Source organism: Schistocerca gregaria, chromosome 11 (assembly GCF_023897955.1).
Source record: "Schistocerca gregaria isolate iqSchGreg1 chromosome 11, iqSchGreg1.2, whole genome shotgun sequence".
Classification (NCBI taxonomy): domain Eukaryota; kingdom Metazoa; phylum Arthropoda; class Insecta; order Orthoptera; family Acrididae; genus Schistocerca; species Schistocerca gregaria.
In genome coordinates this window covers 14,742,086-14,758,071 of record NC_064930.1, presented here as the reverse complement: position 1 = coordinate 14,758,071, position 15,986 = coordinate 14,742,086, and the positions used below count along the sequence as shown (strand labels likewise).

Genomic DNA, 15,986 nt, shown 5'->3' with positions numbered 1-15,986 from the left:
CTGCAATGGCACCAACTGTGATTTTCGATTGTATCCAATGGCACTCCACACCATGAGTCCTAAAGCTGGCACCTTATGCGTTGTACGAGTAGAATTACTGAAAGTCCACTCTCCTTGTCTGCAGCGAACCCGTGTGCGGCCATCATTTTCAAACGAACGGAACCTGGATTCGCCCAGGACCTGGTTTTGACCTCGAACCCGCTGGCAGACATGGTCCGAATGCTAATCATGTCTGCAGAACACAATGACGTACATGTCCTGTCAATATGGACGTTCTATCTCTAGTCGTTCAAGGTTCACTGTTCTTTCTGCACACGGGTGTATGTATGTCAACATGTTGTACATCCAACGTCCTTGTATCTTGACCATCGTGAGAACGCAAGACGCAGAAGAAATCAACCACTGGACGGCGCAGACTTCAGAGATGGTACGGCGCTGTGGAGCAGCTGGCCACCACACGAGATCACCGACTGTTGTTTCTAATTGCTAATGGATTGTTAAAAGTCGAAGTTGCGCTATGCGTTTGTCAGTTTTGATGGTCGCGTATTGAACACTGCATGGCGGCTAGCGAGTTTTTCGCTGGAGCTGCACGAGGGAGGTGCATAGCGTAATTTCGTAGGAGAATTGCGTGTATTGCTATCATAGGCGTAAGTCCAGGAGAGATAAGTTGGTGAGTCGAGAAGAAGATGACTACCGCGGATTTTAATGACGTCGAATGATATCTCGCGAAGACTTACATACGAGCGTATGATACGTTCCTGTTTTGCTACGTTCCCAAACACGGCGAGTCACCCCTACGAAATAGACTAAAGAGCCAAAGAAACTGGTACGTCTGCCTGAAGTGCCGCAACACGACGTGGCATAGACTCGACTAACGTCTGAAGTAGTATTGGAGGAAATCGACACCATGAATCCTGCAGGGCTGTCCATAGATCAGTAAGCGTACGAAGGCGTGGAGATCTTTTCTGAACGGAACGTTGCAAGGCATCCCAGATCTGCTCAACAACGCTCATGTCTCGTGACCAGCGGAAGTGTTTAAACTCAGAAGAGTGTTCCCCGAGCGGCTCTGTTGCAATTGTGTACGTGTGGCTTGTCGCATTGTCCTGCTACAATTGCGCAAGTCCGTCGGAATACACAGTGCACACGAATGTATGCAGGAGATAAAAATGGTTCAAATGAGTCTGAGCACTATGGGACTTAACGTCTGAGGTCATCAGTCCCCTAGACGTAGAACTACGTGAACCTAACTAACCTAAGGACATTACACACATCCATGCCCGAGGCAGGATTCGAATCTACGACCGTAGCAGCAGCGCGGTTCCGGACGGAGGCGCCTGGAACCGCTTGGCCACAACGGCCGGCTGCAAGTGATCACACAGGATGCTTACATTGTTAAGCGCTTGTTTATTTTCTGTCATTGTGGTAGCAAATTCAAAACGAATTCTTATATATATTCTCATTTCTCAATAGCCTACATTTACGAGATGGAACAGAAAACAGTATCGGCTGCTATGTGTACAGAGGCTGCTGTCACAACAGCTATTTCGGTACAGTCAACCTCACTCGAGGTAATGCGCACTATGAAATGGAATATTTCACCCGCGCAGGCATGTTATGCAGAGACTGTCTAAGCATATTAGCATTACAAAATTGTTAAGGCTTTCGTGGCCACTTTTTGACAAACTGCCTATTGGTTACTGTCTCGGGTTCTTCGGACGACGTTCGTCTGATGATTTTACTGACGTTCCGCCAGCACGAGTGGCTGGCATTGTCCACACTTCACCCTCCATCGCTGGTGGTGGAGTCCAGGTCGCGGCCGCAGACTATATGTACCTGGCGCGCCAACGTCCGAGGGCTTCTCTGCGGTCATTTCCGGTGCGGTTTTCCTCCTGCTAACAGCGACGGTCGTTCGCTGCAGTGAGGGAAGCCAGGATCCGTTTGCCTTAAGGCTTTCCTCCTTCTTGCTCAAACTGTTCGCGTGTTTTTGAATTTCTACAGCTTCTCAGAACAAGCGCGTGTGATAGTGCTTCTCTATAGCGAGAACTTCCGTCTCGGCGAATTCTGTTACGTGGTCGGTCTCACTCTGTGCGTGCTCTGCCACGGCCCATTTCTCCACCTGCCCCAACCTGAAATGTCGATTATGCCAGAGCACACTTAATGACCGACTTACACGTCGCCTTGTGCCTTTTACTCCCTCACTCTTGTTAAATGATTTGACCGACTTTTCAGTCGCACGATAACCATACTTCTCCTTTCTGTCGCTATGCAAATAATCGGCCGTTTTCTGTCGGCTAAACTACAACCTTTCGTAAATATTCTGTCGCCTAATAGTTATAACCTTCCATTTATTATAAACCTCTTTGGCATTACTATTCTTAGCCTATCTGTGTATCATAATTCGTTGCAGCGGAAACCACTTTGCCGTTTCAACCATATGTCTATTATAGCACAGTGTAAACATCATCTCTAGACAACGTTTTGTTAGTTCCATTATTTTTACCACCATAATTTATTCTATCGTACAATGTCAGATTCACTTACCTGATTTAGCATGGCCCTCTTCTTCCACAGCCTTCAGCTTATTTTAATCAGTTGTATATAACAGCTGTCGTCTTGCTTCCCTACTCATAAAATAGTTTCAAACATTTGTTTATAGTTGTAAATATTTAAAAATTGTTCCACTACACACTTTAAAATTTGTTCTTTGTTATGTGCATTAATATGGTACTGGTGTCTTGTAGTAACTAAATATTGTGTTCTCTTGCTCGTGTATCTGTAAAAAAAGAAAAAAAATGGCTCTGAGTATTATGGGACTTAACTTCTGAGAACTTAGAACTATTAAACCTAACTAACCTGAGGACATCACACACATCCATGCCCAAGGCTAGATTCGAACCTGCGACCGTAGTGGTCGCGCGGTTCCAGACTGTAGCGCCTAGAACCGCTCGGCCACCCAGGCCTACTGTATCTGTAATCTTATATTTTGTATATTCTGGCTTTTCCACATACATTATGTCAAATGTCTCTTTTTCACCCTTGCTATGCAGATGTTTCATCTGATGGGTTTCTTTGTTTTTGTCATAGTTTGTTTCTTTGTTGTCACACTCAGTGTAAGAAATTTTTCTCATCTTAGCGTTGATATTGAAGTTTCTTAAAGAAGGCCGAAATAGTTCTGAAAGAAAGAGGAGGAAGAACTAACAACACGCTGAGAGAATGAAGTATAATGTCGGTTAAGTGGGGCAGCAGGTAATTGGCACTTACGGACCAATATAAAAAAAGTTACTGCCCCTGAGGTTCGTATGTAATAATATTTTTTTTTCTTTGTCACTGATTGATATTTCACCTTATACCTGTTGTGGCGGTATTTCTGTGGTAGAATGAGGCTCTTCATTCACAACTTTCTGAAATTCGACCGAACAGACGCTTCTTAGAACTGAACTGACAGCTTTGTCTCCCAGAGACGAATGCAGCATACCTTTGACCATCTGTTGCTATAAATCTGTGACAGAATCTGGCTGACAAGTCTTTGTTTATTGGTACCTTGACGCCATTGAACTTCGGTTCGGGACCTTCTACTACCTTACTCTCACACGTATGTCGTATAATGACTTTTTCACCAAAAATCCTTATGTCTGCAAATACTCCACCTTTCGTTCTGTTTTGAGTTAAGAATGTTTGAACAATTCCGTTATATGTTTTAAATGTATTGCTAGCCCCTGTTCCCCACGGCATTGCCTCGCCTTCTAACTTGCTCGTCGCGAATTTGGTTTTTTTGTTTTTCTGTCATATTGTCAGTAATGACGCCATCAAACTGTCTAATGACGGCTACGGAGGGTGCAGTTCCCTTACTAGAGATTTGATGGAATTTATGTGCATTAGCGTGATTTACTATGTCGCTTACATGAACAGTACCATTCCTTGTTTCTTGTTCGCTCCAAATTTTGTCTTTTTGTTTAAGTTCATTTTCTATTTTGTCTTGCATCTCAGGAAGTACTTCCATTTCTCTCAGTTTACCGCGAATCGCATTTGTGTTGCATTTACAAGAGGATTATACGTGTGAAACGTTACATCTAAGTATCTGATGGTCATTTTTGATACTCTGTAAATTACTAGATTGCATCTTACGCTTATCATTATATGCCTCGATAGATTTAATTCGCTCTCGCCTTACATTACTAATGTCATTAATTGCTGAAGATTCTCGTCGAACTGTTTGATTTCATGGTGAACCTTGTCATTTAATTCTGACTTATAAACTTTTAAGTTTTTACCCCACTCTTTTGTTTCATAATCTGTTTTCTTGCAACATCCCTCAGTTTTAGCTTAAAGACGAGTAATCTTTTGTTTCAGAGCATTGAACGTAGCTTTCATGTGAGCTATTGCTTGACTGATTTACTTTAAACTCTTATATATCTTCTGTATTTTATTTTTTGCGTTTCTCAACTCCTCCTTATTCTCTATCAGCGTAGACCCCATGCCCTGATCACCATCCTGAGTTGTCTTAATGTGCGTAACGTGTCTGTTGGCTCAGTAGTAACGTCGACGCCAGTGTCATTTTCTCCGGCATCTTCATTCCAACCCATCACCACATTTTGACTAGGTACCACATATTCTTGGGTAACATTACCATTGTTTTCCATTAAATCAACATTTTCACTGCCTTCATTATTAATTAACGTCGCCAGTGAAATCATTCGTGGCTACTTCAGAATTTTCTGATTCATCGCCAAAGTCTGAATCTACGTTTTCACTTGAAATATTTTTGACGAAATTTTACATATCATTATACCCATATTTCACACGGTTACATTTATTTGTATTTGATCGAACGGATTGTTACTACTACTGTGTGACTGAACTTCGTCTCTAGTTCTGAAAGCTTATCTCACTTCCTTTTCCGCCAGACATTTTACTAATACTAATGTTCCAGTGACAAATGCTACAAGGGAGCCTCCCCATCGTACCCCCCTCAGATTTAGTTATAAGTTGGCACTGTGGATAGGCCTTGGAAATCTGAACCCAAATCAATCGAGAAAAGAGGAAGAAGCTGTGTGGAACTATGAAAAAATTAAGCAAAATGTACAAACTGAGTAGTCCATGCGCAACACATGCCTACGAGCGCCGTGGTCCCGTGGTTGGCGTGAGCAGCTGCGGAGTGAGAGGTCCTTGGTTCGAATCCTCCATCTAGTGAAAAGTTTGATCTTTTATTTTCAGACAATTATCAAAGTCCAGGCACTCACACACAATCAACTTCGCTCTCCAAAATTCCAGGACATGTTCAGATTAGCTTGGACATATGCAAGATTTGACGGTCTACTCACGGAAAAATTTTAAAACGTTAACATGTTTTGACAGGGCACAGGGAAAACTGAGCGACTGTGAAACTGTTGCATTCATTTGTTGCAGTTTATGTGACAAACTCTTATGTTTTCATCACTTTTCTGGGAGTGATTATCACATCCAAAAGAAAACCTAAATCGGGCAAAGTAGAACAATCTTTTTACCCATTCACCAAGTGTACAAGTTAGGTGGGTCGACAACATATTCCTGTCATGTGACGCACATGCTGTCACCAGTGTCGTATAGAATATATCAGACGTGTTTTCCTGTGGAGGAATCGGTTAACCTATGAGGGGTTGGGTTGTTTTGGGGGAAGAGACAAAACTGCGAGGTCATCGGTCTCATCGGTTTAGGGAAGGACGGGGAAGGAAGTCGGCCGTGCCCTTTCAAAGGAACCATCCCGTCATTTTCCTGGAGCGATTTAGGGAAATCGCGGAAAACCAAAATCAGGATGGCCGGACGCGCGATTGAACCGGCGTCCTCCCGAGTGCGAGTCCAGTGTGCTAACCACTGCGCCACCTCGCTCGGTAAAATATAATACATCCACGTATTATATGAAGGTAGATGTCTAGTAAATAATAGTATGAATCATGTTAAAAAAAAAGTACACCACTTGTTAACTAATACGATTGAAGTAAATCACTAATCGATGGTCACGTTAGTTTAGTGTCCGGACAGACGAGAGCGCCGCACTTGTTTCCAGCTTTCACACCGGGGTAAATACTTCGAGTCAGAAGGAAAGCGTGTGTTTACAAGCGCGGTAGTCCGCCCCCATAGCTGAGTGGTCAGCGTGACGGATTGGTGTCCTACAGGCCCGCGTTCAATTCCCGGCTAAGTTGGGGATTTTCTCCGCTCAGGTACTGGGCGTTGTGTCGTCTTCGCCATCGCTTCATCCCCATCCGGCGCACAGGTCGCCCAGTGTGGCGTCGAACGTAATAAGACGTGCAGCGAGGCGGCCGGACGGGTCCCGCAAGGGGCCTCCCGGCCAACGACGCCTAACGCTCATTTGCATTTCCACAAGCGCGGTCGACTGTCTAGGCGGTACGATGCGAGGCAAAGCTATTAAATCACGACGCGAAAAGCCCCGTCATAACACTGGCCTATCACGGCCGTTTGTGAGTAGCGCCTGGCCGCACTGCTGGCAAACGCAGCGTGCACCGCACGTGCGGGAGAGCCGCTCAGCGATTTTCGGGAGAGGGAGTTTGAATGTCGCAAATCGGTGCGCATGCGCGGTTTCCGCGGCTGAGCATTCTTCGCGCGCGTGTTATGAAAACGGGCGTCGGTTTGCGGATACCGTTGGTCGTACCTAGCCACGAGCAAGTTTGATCCATCTGAAGATGTCGGACAGTTGTTCCGAGCAAATATTGTGGAATTTGCACAACGTGATCCAGCGGCAAACCCGTGAAGACCATTTACAAAGCTAATACTACTTTTGAGATTCGACAGCTTGTGATTTTTCACAACGGCAAAGGTAAATCATGTAATCAAACTGCTGCCACGCTCGATGTAAGTAAGAGTACTGTGGCAGATATCGTCAGCGATTCAGAAATGAGGACCGTGTCAACTCGGTACCGCCAAAGGGCCAGACAGCCACCGAAGTTGGATGCACGTGGCAAGCAGCAGCTAATGCAGAAAATGAAGAACGATCCTAGACTCAGCGCACTATAAAATGACTTTTATCTTAATAATATGAATATTTATCTACGTGTTTGGGGAGAGAGAGATTGATTTTTGATTGAGATTTTTACTTTAAGTCGTAACTGGTACCTGAATTTTGGTTGCTGCCTCCTTGAATGATCAGCTTCTGCACCAGTTTTTGACGTATTACAATTTGGAGCAAGTTATTGTTCTTTAAGGTTTAAAATACGACTCTGTTAGTTACTTGGCCGTATTGGGGATAGCTTTGAGCCCAATTTCTCGTAGCTTTTCATACTTAAGGGACCTGTTGTGTACATAGTTCCGCATAATCAGCGCGTACACAACTTTCCCACTAGAGCGCGCCCCGCTAAGCACAACAGCGCAGGCACAGCGCTCGTCCATCGCCGCACTACGAGATGGCGCTGCCGTAGAGACGGACCAAATTCTGCTTCCGCCGATCCGCGTATTAATATATAACGCAGCCAATGAGATTGCTGATAACGTAGAACCTTTCCTCATCGCGGATGACACTCGCGCAGTGATACCTAAACGCGCGAGGTGTTATAACGAGTGTACAGACCTCCTATTAGTCACTCTGGATTTGTCTGCACCAGTCTGTATCAGTCTGCACTAGTCTGTGCCAGTCTATAGTCAAGTTTCAGTCTGCACCTAATAAGATTATCATATTACTGTACATAGCTATAAAGATAAATGTATAGACACTTTGTGTAGTATCAGAGACATGTGAGAATAAGATCAAAGTACCAAGACCAAAGGAACTTCAGATTGTCAATTGTAAATAGCATCCAGAATCAAGTTTCGTAATGTTTATGCTTTTTATTATTTTAATAAATGTGTGTGGAAATAAATCAAGTTCTGTCCTTCGAAAATTTCTCACCTTCGTACCACCACTGTGTTACCACAAGTGACGTGTCGCCGATCTCATTTGTACGAAGACTGCAGAACGCCCCGAGATCCCTGGTTGCTTTCACCGCTCTGACTGGGAAGTATGAGTTCTGACTAATGTTCAGTAACCTGCAGTCTTCCACAGTTGTTTCCCCCTTCACAGAAAACAGCACGTAGGTCGTGAATCCGTTATCTTTTGGCTGTAACAAACTGTAAGCGATCAATTGCAACTGCGTAAATAATTAAACTTGAATTGGCTGAATGCCTGTCGCTTTTTATTACCAGAATACGAGAAACTGTACAATTATAGTTCACTTTATAGATCACAAATAATTTCTGTTGTTCACACATTCATAGAAAATAAACAAAATAATGACATGTGTGTCTGCTTAATCACTATCGCACCACTTCTCAATTATACGTTAAAGAAACCGGAGATCGCTAGTTAAGTTCTTAATCGATGGCGACCATGGCAGTGAACAAGTCCGTCGTCCATGACTGCCAGTCGCGCTCTGAGCTGCCAGCAAAACAACCACACCCGCCATCCGAGCCATCCTGACCTCCAAAGTGCTTCACCTGCCGTTTGGTTTAGCAATTACTTGTAATTCTACTGGTAATTAACCCGTTTGAAATAATGGAACGAGATGATTTTACACTGCAGCGCTAAGGAAACTGGTACAAGCATGCACTTTCAAATACAGAGAAATGTAAACGGGCAGAATATGGCGCTGTGGTCGGCAGTACCTATGTAAGTGTCTGGCACAGTTGTTAGATCGGCTACTGCTCCTACAATGGCAGGTTATCAAGATTTAAGTGAGTCTCAACATGGTGCTACTGTTGGAGATGGGTCACAGCACATCTGAGATATCGATAACATGAGGATTTTCCCATACGACCATTTCACTAGTGTACCGTGAATGTCAGGAATCCGGTAAAACATCAAATCTCCCACACTGCTGTGGCCGGAAAGGAATGGGACTAACGACTGAAGACAGTCGTTCAGTATGATAGAAGTGCAACCGTTACGCAAATTGCGGCAGATTTCAATACTGGACCATCAACAAGTGTCAGCAAATGAACCATTCAATGAAAGATCATGAATATGAGCTTTGGGAGCTGAAGTGCCAATGGTGAATCCTCGATGACTGCACAACATGAAGCTTTATGCCTAACCTGGGCTCACCAGCACCGACTTTGGACAGTAGATGACAGGAAACATGTTGCCTGGTCGGGTGAGTCTCGTTTCAAATTGTATCGAGGGGTTGGACGTGCATGAGTATGGAGACAACCTCATGAATCCATGGACGGTGCATGTAACTAGGGACTGTTTAAGATGGTGGAGGCTCTGTAATGGTGTGGGACATTAGAAACATTGAGTGATATGGGACCCCTGATACGTCTAGATACGACTTTGACAGGCGATACATGCGTAAGCGTCCTGTCTGATCACCTGAATCCATTCATGTCCATTGTGCGTTCTGACGGACTTGGCTAATTCCAACAGGACAAAGCGATGCCCACACGTCCAGAATTGCTACAGAGTGGCTCCAGGAACACTCTCCTGAGTTTAAGCATTTCCGTTGGTCACCAAAACCCCCAGACATGAACATAACAGAGCGTATCAGTGACGCCTCGCTCTTGAGAAGAGATATCCACCCCCTCGTACTGTTACTGATTTACGGAGACGCCTGCAGGATCCATGGTGTCAATACCATCGAACACTGCTTCAGACTTTAGTTGAGTCCATGACACATCGTGTTGTGGCACTTCTGCAAGCTCGTGCGGACCCTACACGGTATTTGGCAGGTGTACCATTCTTTTTGGCTGTTAATGGTATATGGAACGCAAGCAGATTCATTGTTTAGTTTTTCTGATATTAAGAACAGAAGTATATCCATTTGGCGCGCTTCTTCTGAACACAGCAGGCAACTGCGAAGAGGGATCATTATGTAGGCGGTCGGTCTGACGATACCCATACCGAGTAAACCATATGTCACTGGTAGCTCACATCACATTACGTCATTTTCCCACTGCTGCCTGCTCAGCTGCTCTAAGAAGTGCTTCTTGTATCGGAATGTGTTGGCTGCAAAGCCAGAAATATTACAAACTATATTGAAACTATATCATTTCATGTACGACAAGGGGTACAGACTCCATGAACAGTGCCTACAAATTTCACAGGGACACCAGCAACGTGCACCGGTCAAACAGGGAGGCAACAAATAAGGTCCTGTTATGAGATCTTGGACAATGCCCGCCCATGCGCTGACGGAAAACGTCGCCGGTGGCCATCGATGTGGGTGGCGTGCGCATTTTCCTCACTCACTGTGCTCGTGCATTGCCACTGGCGGCTGTTGCTTTGAACAATTACAATGAGCTACGTTCTTGTTATGTGGTGAACTCTGTATGTGACGATCAGGCAATAAACACTGATTTACAACCGTACGTTTCCTGTATCAGTATAATCTGTAGGACCCACTATCACCTACTTCAGTTTGAACCAAAATGTTGGAGACACCCTGTACAGTTCAGCACCACAAAAGAACCTTCACCATTTCACATTTCTGTATATCTCCACTGTTGAGTAAGCATACCGTGAATGAAGTTATTAATTTATTATCCTTTTGTAGATGTCTGATTGTTTTTATTAGCCATATATATTACTGACACATGAAAGAGTTAGTCAATCCCGTATTGTACGAACTGTGTTGTTGTTCTTGGCTACATACCTCTGCCGATTTTTTCAAATGTTTCATGGACTCTAGAATTACCATTTGGCTTTATGTCTGCGCGTCTGTGGGCGTGCTTGTGTGTGTGCGTGCGTGCTTGTGTGTGTGTGTGTGTGTGTGTGTGTGTGTGTGTGTGTGTGTGTGTGCCGGGAAGCCGGCCATGCTGCGCCATGCTGATACTGTGCCGGCGGCTGCCACTTTGCAGCTGAAGATCGGCCCGGAGCGCATCCGCCGCAAGTCGTGCCTCTCGCTGGTCATCACGGCGCACTTCAGCTGCCTCATCGGCGCCGACATCGTGGTCGGCTTCCACGACCACCTGCAGGTAACGCCAACTGACCACCTCTCCCGGCCAAAAGCCTTTCTGCCAGGTGCTGTCGCCACCAGACGCACGACCGTAGAAGTGAAGACGAGAGCGCAGTGTCAGCTTCATCGTCCAGCTCGGTATCGTGCGGTGCCATCGTGAAACACTGCAACTCTCATTAAGCTTACGTTTCTGCCGTCTGTGACGAGGACCTTCTCAGTTCGACTACATTTCAGACCTGTGGGTGGTCTTTGCTATACACAGAGTTTCAGAGGTTGTTCAGGGAAACCTTCAGAGTGTTTTGGTATAAGGAACAAACAATATAAGGCAGCTCGTTACGGAGCGTAATCTGAGTATGAGGCGTATTCGGAAAGTTAGGTCCTATTAGGCGTTAAACGAATCCACTGTTAAAATCCGATGGCACTTCAAACACATGTGTTGGTCAGTGTCTTTAGAGTGCCTGTCGATGGCTTCACGTCCCTCTTTCCAGTTCAGAGACCAAACTGATCATGTAGAAGTGCCTACAACAACAGTGTCTCCTTCCAAGTATGTGGGTGTAGTGACTCTTGTAACGGCTTCCGGAACAGTAGTAGTGACGGAAACGCGGAGGGACCATCAGAGCGGTCCGCGAACAACAACACAACGGGAGAGGACGGACACCACCAACGGAGGACCTTATAACACAACAAGAACAGACAACAGAGCCACGAACCAAACAAGACAACCAAGTCAAATCGAATAGAAACACAAAGTCAATACGCTGTCTGAGATGATTTCAGACTGCCGGCTGAGCGCGAGGCAGGCGCTTAAGTATGCTACCGGGAGCGCCGCTATTGGCCACTTGGACCACGTATTCCACTGTGGCGCCCCACTCTAAAAGCGGGCCAGGAGGCGCGCGCCGCCACAGCTTATGGCGCGATGGTGCAGAGACCTCTAGGGGTCTTCCACGTCCGCGCGGATTCAAATTCCGTGGCGTGCGGTACCAGAGTGAGAGATTTCGCCTGGAGCTATGCAGCCCACATAACATAAATGCCATGCGTCCTTCAAGACAGTTTTCAGCCACATTCTACAGGCCAATGAAAACGCTCCTGCAGCGTTTTCTCTGGAAAGTGTTTGACCATCCTTAATACAGGGTTACCCGTGGTCTAGGGGTAGCGTATTTGATTCATAATCAAATCGTCTTCGGTCCCAGGTTCGATCCCTACCACTGCCTATACTTTGATAAATAATCAGCATTGGCGGCCGAAGTCTTCTGGCAGAAGAAGTCAGCCTCATTCTGCCAACGGCCTTGTCAAAGAGATCGGAGGAGCGGATAGAGGTTCAGGGCACTCACTTGTCCTAGGGGTGGGAAATTGCCCCTAAAGGCGGAAGAATCAGCAATGGTCAACGACATGAGGATGCAGAAGGCAATGGAAACCACTGCATTAAAGACACGTAACGCGTATCCACAGGACAGGTGGCCTGTAGTTGAATAAAATGTCATAATGATCTCTCCATTGGCAAAAGATTTAGGAATAGTCCCCCATTCAGATCTCTGGGAGGGGACTGCCAAGGGGGAGGTTACCATGAGAAAAATAAAGAATAATCAACGAAAGGATAACGTCCTATGAGTCAGGGCGTGGAATGTCAGAAGCTTGAACGTGGTAGGGAAACTAGAAAATCTGAAAAGGGAATTGCAAAGGCCCAATCTAGATATAGTAGGGGTCAGTGAAGTGAAGTGGAAGGAAGACAAGGATTTCTGGTCAGATGAGTATAGGGTAATATTAAGAGCAGAAAATGGTATAATAGGTGTAGGATTCGTTATGAATAGGAAGGTAGGGCAAAGGGTGTGTTACTGTGAACAGTTCAGTGACTGGGTTGTTCTAATCAGAATCGACAGCAGACCAACACCGACAACGATAGTTGAGGTATACATGCCGACGTCGCAAGCTGAAGATGAACAGATAGAGAAAGTGTATGAGGATATTGAAAGGGTAATGCAGTATGTAAAGGCGGACGAACATCTAATAGCCATGGGCGAATGGAATGCAGTTGTAGGGGAAGGAGTGGAAGAAAAGGTTACAGGAGAATATGGGCTTGGGAGAAGGAATGAAAGAGGAGAAAGACTAATTTAGATCTGTAACAAGTTTCAGCTAGCAATAGCGAATACCCTGTTCAAGAATCACAAGAGGAGGAGGTATACTTGGAAAAGGCCGGGAGATACGGGAAGATTTCAATTAGATTACATCATGGTCAGACAGTGATTCCGAAATCAGATACTGGATTGTAAGCCGTACCCAGGAGCAGATATAGACTCAGATCACAATATGGTACTGATGAAGAGTAGGCTGAAGTTCAAGACATTAGTAAGGAAGAACCAATACGCAAAGAAGTGGGATATGGAAGTTCTAAGGAATGAAGGGATACGTTTTAAGTTCTCTAACGCTATAGATACAGCAATAAGGAATAGCGTAGTAGGCAGTACAGTTGAAGAGGAATGGACATCTCCAAAAAGGGCCATCACAGACGTTGCACCGAGCGAGGTGGCGCAGTGGTTAGCACACTGGACTCGCATTCGGGAGGACGACGGTTCAATCCCATCTCCGGCAATCCTGATTTAGGTTTTCCGTGATTTCCCTAAATCGTTTCAGGCAAATGCCGGGATGGTTCCTTTGAAAGGGCACGGCCGATTTCCTTCCCGATCCTTCCCTAACCCGTGCTTGCGCTCCGTCTCTAATGACCTCGTTGTCGACGGGACGTTAAACACTAACCACCACAGAAGTTGGGAAGGAAAACATAGGTGCAAAGAAGGTAGCTGCGAAGAAACCATGGGTAACAGAAGAAATACTTCAGTTGATTGATGAAAGGAGGAAGTACAAACATGTTCCGGGAAAATCAAGAATACAGAAATACAAGTCGCTGAGGAATGAAATAAATAGGAAGTGCAGGGAAGCTATGACGAAATGGCTGCAGGAAAAATGTGAAGACATCGAAAAAGATATGATTGTCGGAAGGACAGACTCAGCTTACAGGAAAGTTAAAACAACCTTTGGTGACATTAAAAGCAACGGTTGTAACATTAACAGTGCAACGGGAATTCCACTGTTAAATGCAGAGGAGAGAGCAGATAGGTGGAAAGAATACATTGAAAGCCTCTATGAGGGTGAAGCTTTGTCTGATGTGATAGAAGAAGAAACAGGAGTCGATTTAGAAGAGGCTGGGGATCCAGTATTAGAATCGGAATTTAAAAGATCTTTGGAGGACTAACGGTCAAATAAGGCAGAGGGGATAGATAACATTGCATCAGAATTTCTAAAATCATTAGGGGAGGAGGCAACAAAACGACTATTCACGTTGGTGTGTAGAATATATGAGTCTGGCGACATACCATCTGACTTTCGGAAAAGCATCATCCACACAATTCCGAAGACGGCAAGAGCTGACAAGCGCAAGAATTATCGCACAATCAGCTTAATAGCTCATGCATCAAAGTTGCTTACAAGAATAATTTACAGAGGAATGGAAAGGAAAATTGAGAATGCGCTAGGTGACGATCAGTTTGGCATTAGGAACAGTAAAGGCACGAGAGAGGCAATTCTGACGTTACGGCTAATAATGGAAGCAAGGCTAAAGGAAAATCAAGACACGTTCATAGGATTTGTCGACCTGGAAAAAACGTTCGACAATATAAAATGGAGCAAGCTGTTCCAGATACTGAAAAAAGTAGGGGTAAGCTATAGTGAGAGACGGGTCTTATACAATATGTACAACAAACAAGAGGGAATAATAAGAGTGGACGACCAAGAACGAAGTGCTCGTATTAAGAAGGGTATAAGATAAGGCTGTAGCCTTTCGCCCCTACTCTTCAACCTTTACATCGAGGAAGCAATGATGGAAATAAAAGAAAGGTTCAGGAGTGGAATTAAAATAGAAGGTGAAACAGTCTGACGATACAATGATACGATTCGCTGATGACATTGCTATCCTGGGTGAAAGTGAAGAAGAATTAAATGATCTGCTGAACGGAATGAACAGTCTAATGAGTACACAGTATGGTTTGAGAGTAAATCGGAGAAAGACGAAGGTAATGAGAAGTAGTAGAAACTTAACATCAGGATTGAGGGTCACGAAGTCAATGAAGTTAAGGAATTCAGCTACGTAGGCAGTAAAATAACCAATGATGGACGGAGCAAGGAAGACATCGAGAGCAGATTCGGTATGGCAAAAAAGGTATTTCTGACCAAGAGAAGTCTACTAATATCAAATACCGGCCTTAATTTGAGGAAGAAATTTCTGAGGATGTACGTCTGGAGTACAGCATCGTATGGTAGTGAAACATGGACTGTGGGAAAACCGGAACAGAAGAGAATAGAAGCATTTGAGAAGCGGTGCTATAGACGAATGTTGAAAATTATGTGGACTGATAAGGCAAGGAATGAGGAGGTTCTACGCAGAATCGGAGAGGAAAGGAATATGTGGAAAACACTGACAAGGAGAAGGAACAGGATGATAGGACATCTGCTAAGACATGAGGGAACGATTTCCATGGTACTAGAGGGAACTGTAAAAACTGTAGAGGAAAACAGAGATTGGAATGCGTCAAGCAAATAATTGAAGACGTAGGTTTCAAGTGCTACTCTGAGATGAAGAGGTTAGCACAGGAAAGGAATTCATGGCGGGCCGCATCAGTCCAGTCAGTAGGCAGATGGAAAAAAAGCAGCTTAATTGGCTCCCCCCATTGTTCATCTCTGCTCACATGAACCGCTGGCTACTAAGACAACATTCTGACACAGACAACGAAAGGCAGTCCAGCGTAGAGAATTGGCAGAAGGCGCATGTGACTGCTTTCTGTAACGAGGGTGCTGGAAGGTTTGTACAACGCCACGGCAAACGTCTGAGACGGAGCGGCGACTATTTAGAGAGGTAGGAGGAAGATGTGGCTAACTGTTGCGAGTAAAATATTATTGATTTTCGATGTGATTTTCGTTTCACGACTGATCGGACCTTACTTTCTGAACTGCCCTCTCATAATATGTTCCATTTGTTAGCACGATCACCGTCGTTTCTATGGAAATACCATCGCTATAACGAAA

The 15,986-nt window shown here is 44.9% G+C and overlaps 1 protein-coding gene across 1 annotated transcript in view; it reads left to right on the top strand.

Moving 5' to 3' along the window:
- LOC126295394 (uncharacterized) overlaps nucleotides 1-15,986 on the top strand; it is a 766,077-nt gene that overhangs the window by 640,056 nt on the left and 110,035 nt on the right. The window contains exon 8 of the mRNA XM_049987875.1: nucleotides 10,819-10,935. Coding sequence (XP_049843832.1) covers nucleotides 10,819-10,935 — 117 coding nt within the window. The remainder of the gene's footprint in view (nucleotides 1-10,818; nucleotides 10,936-15,986) is intronic.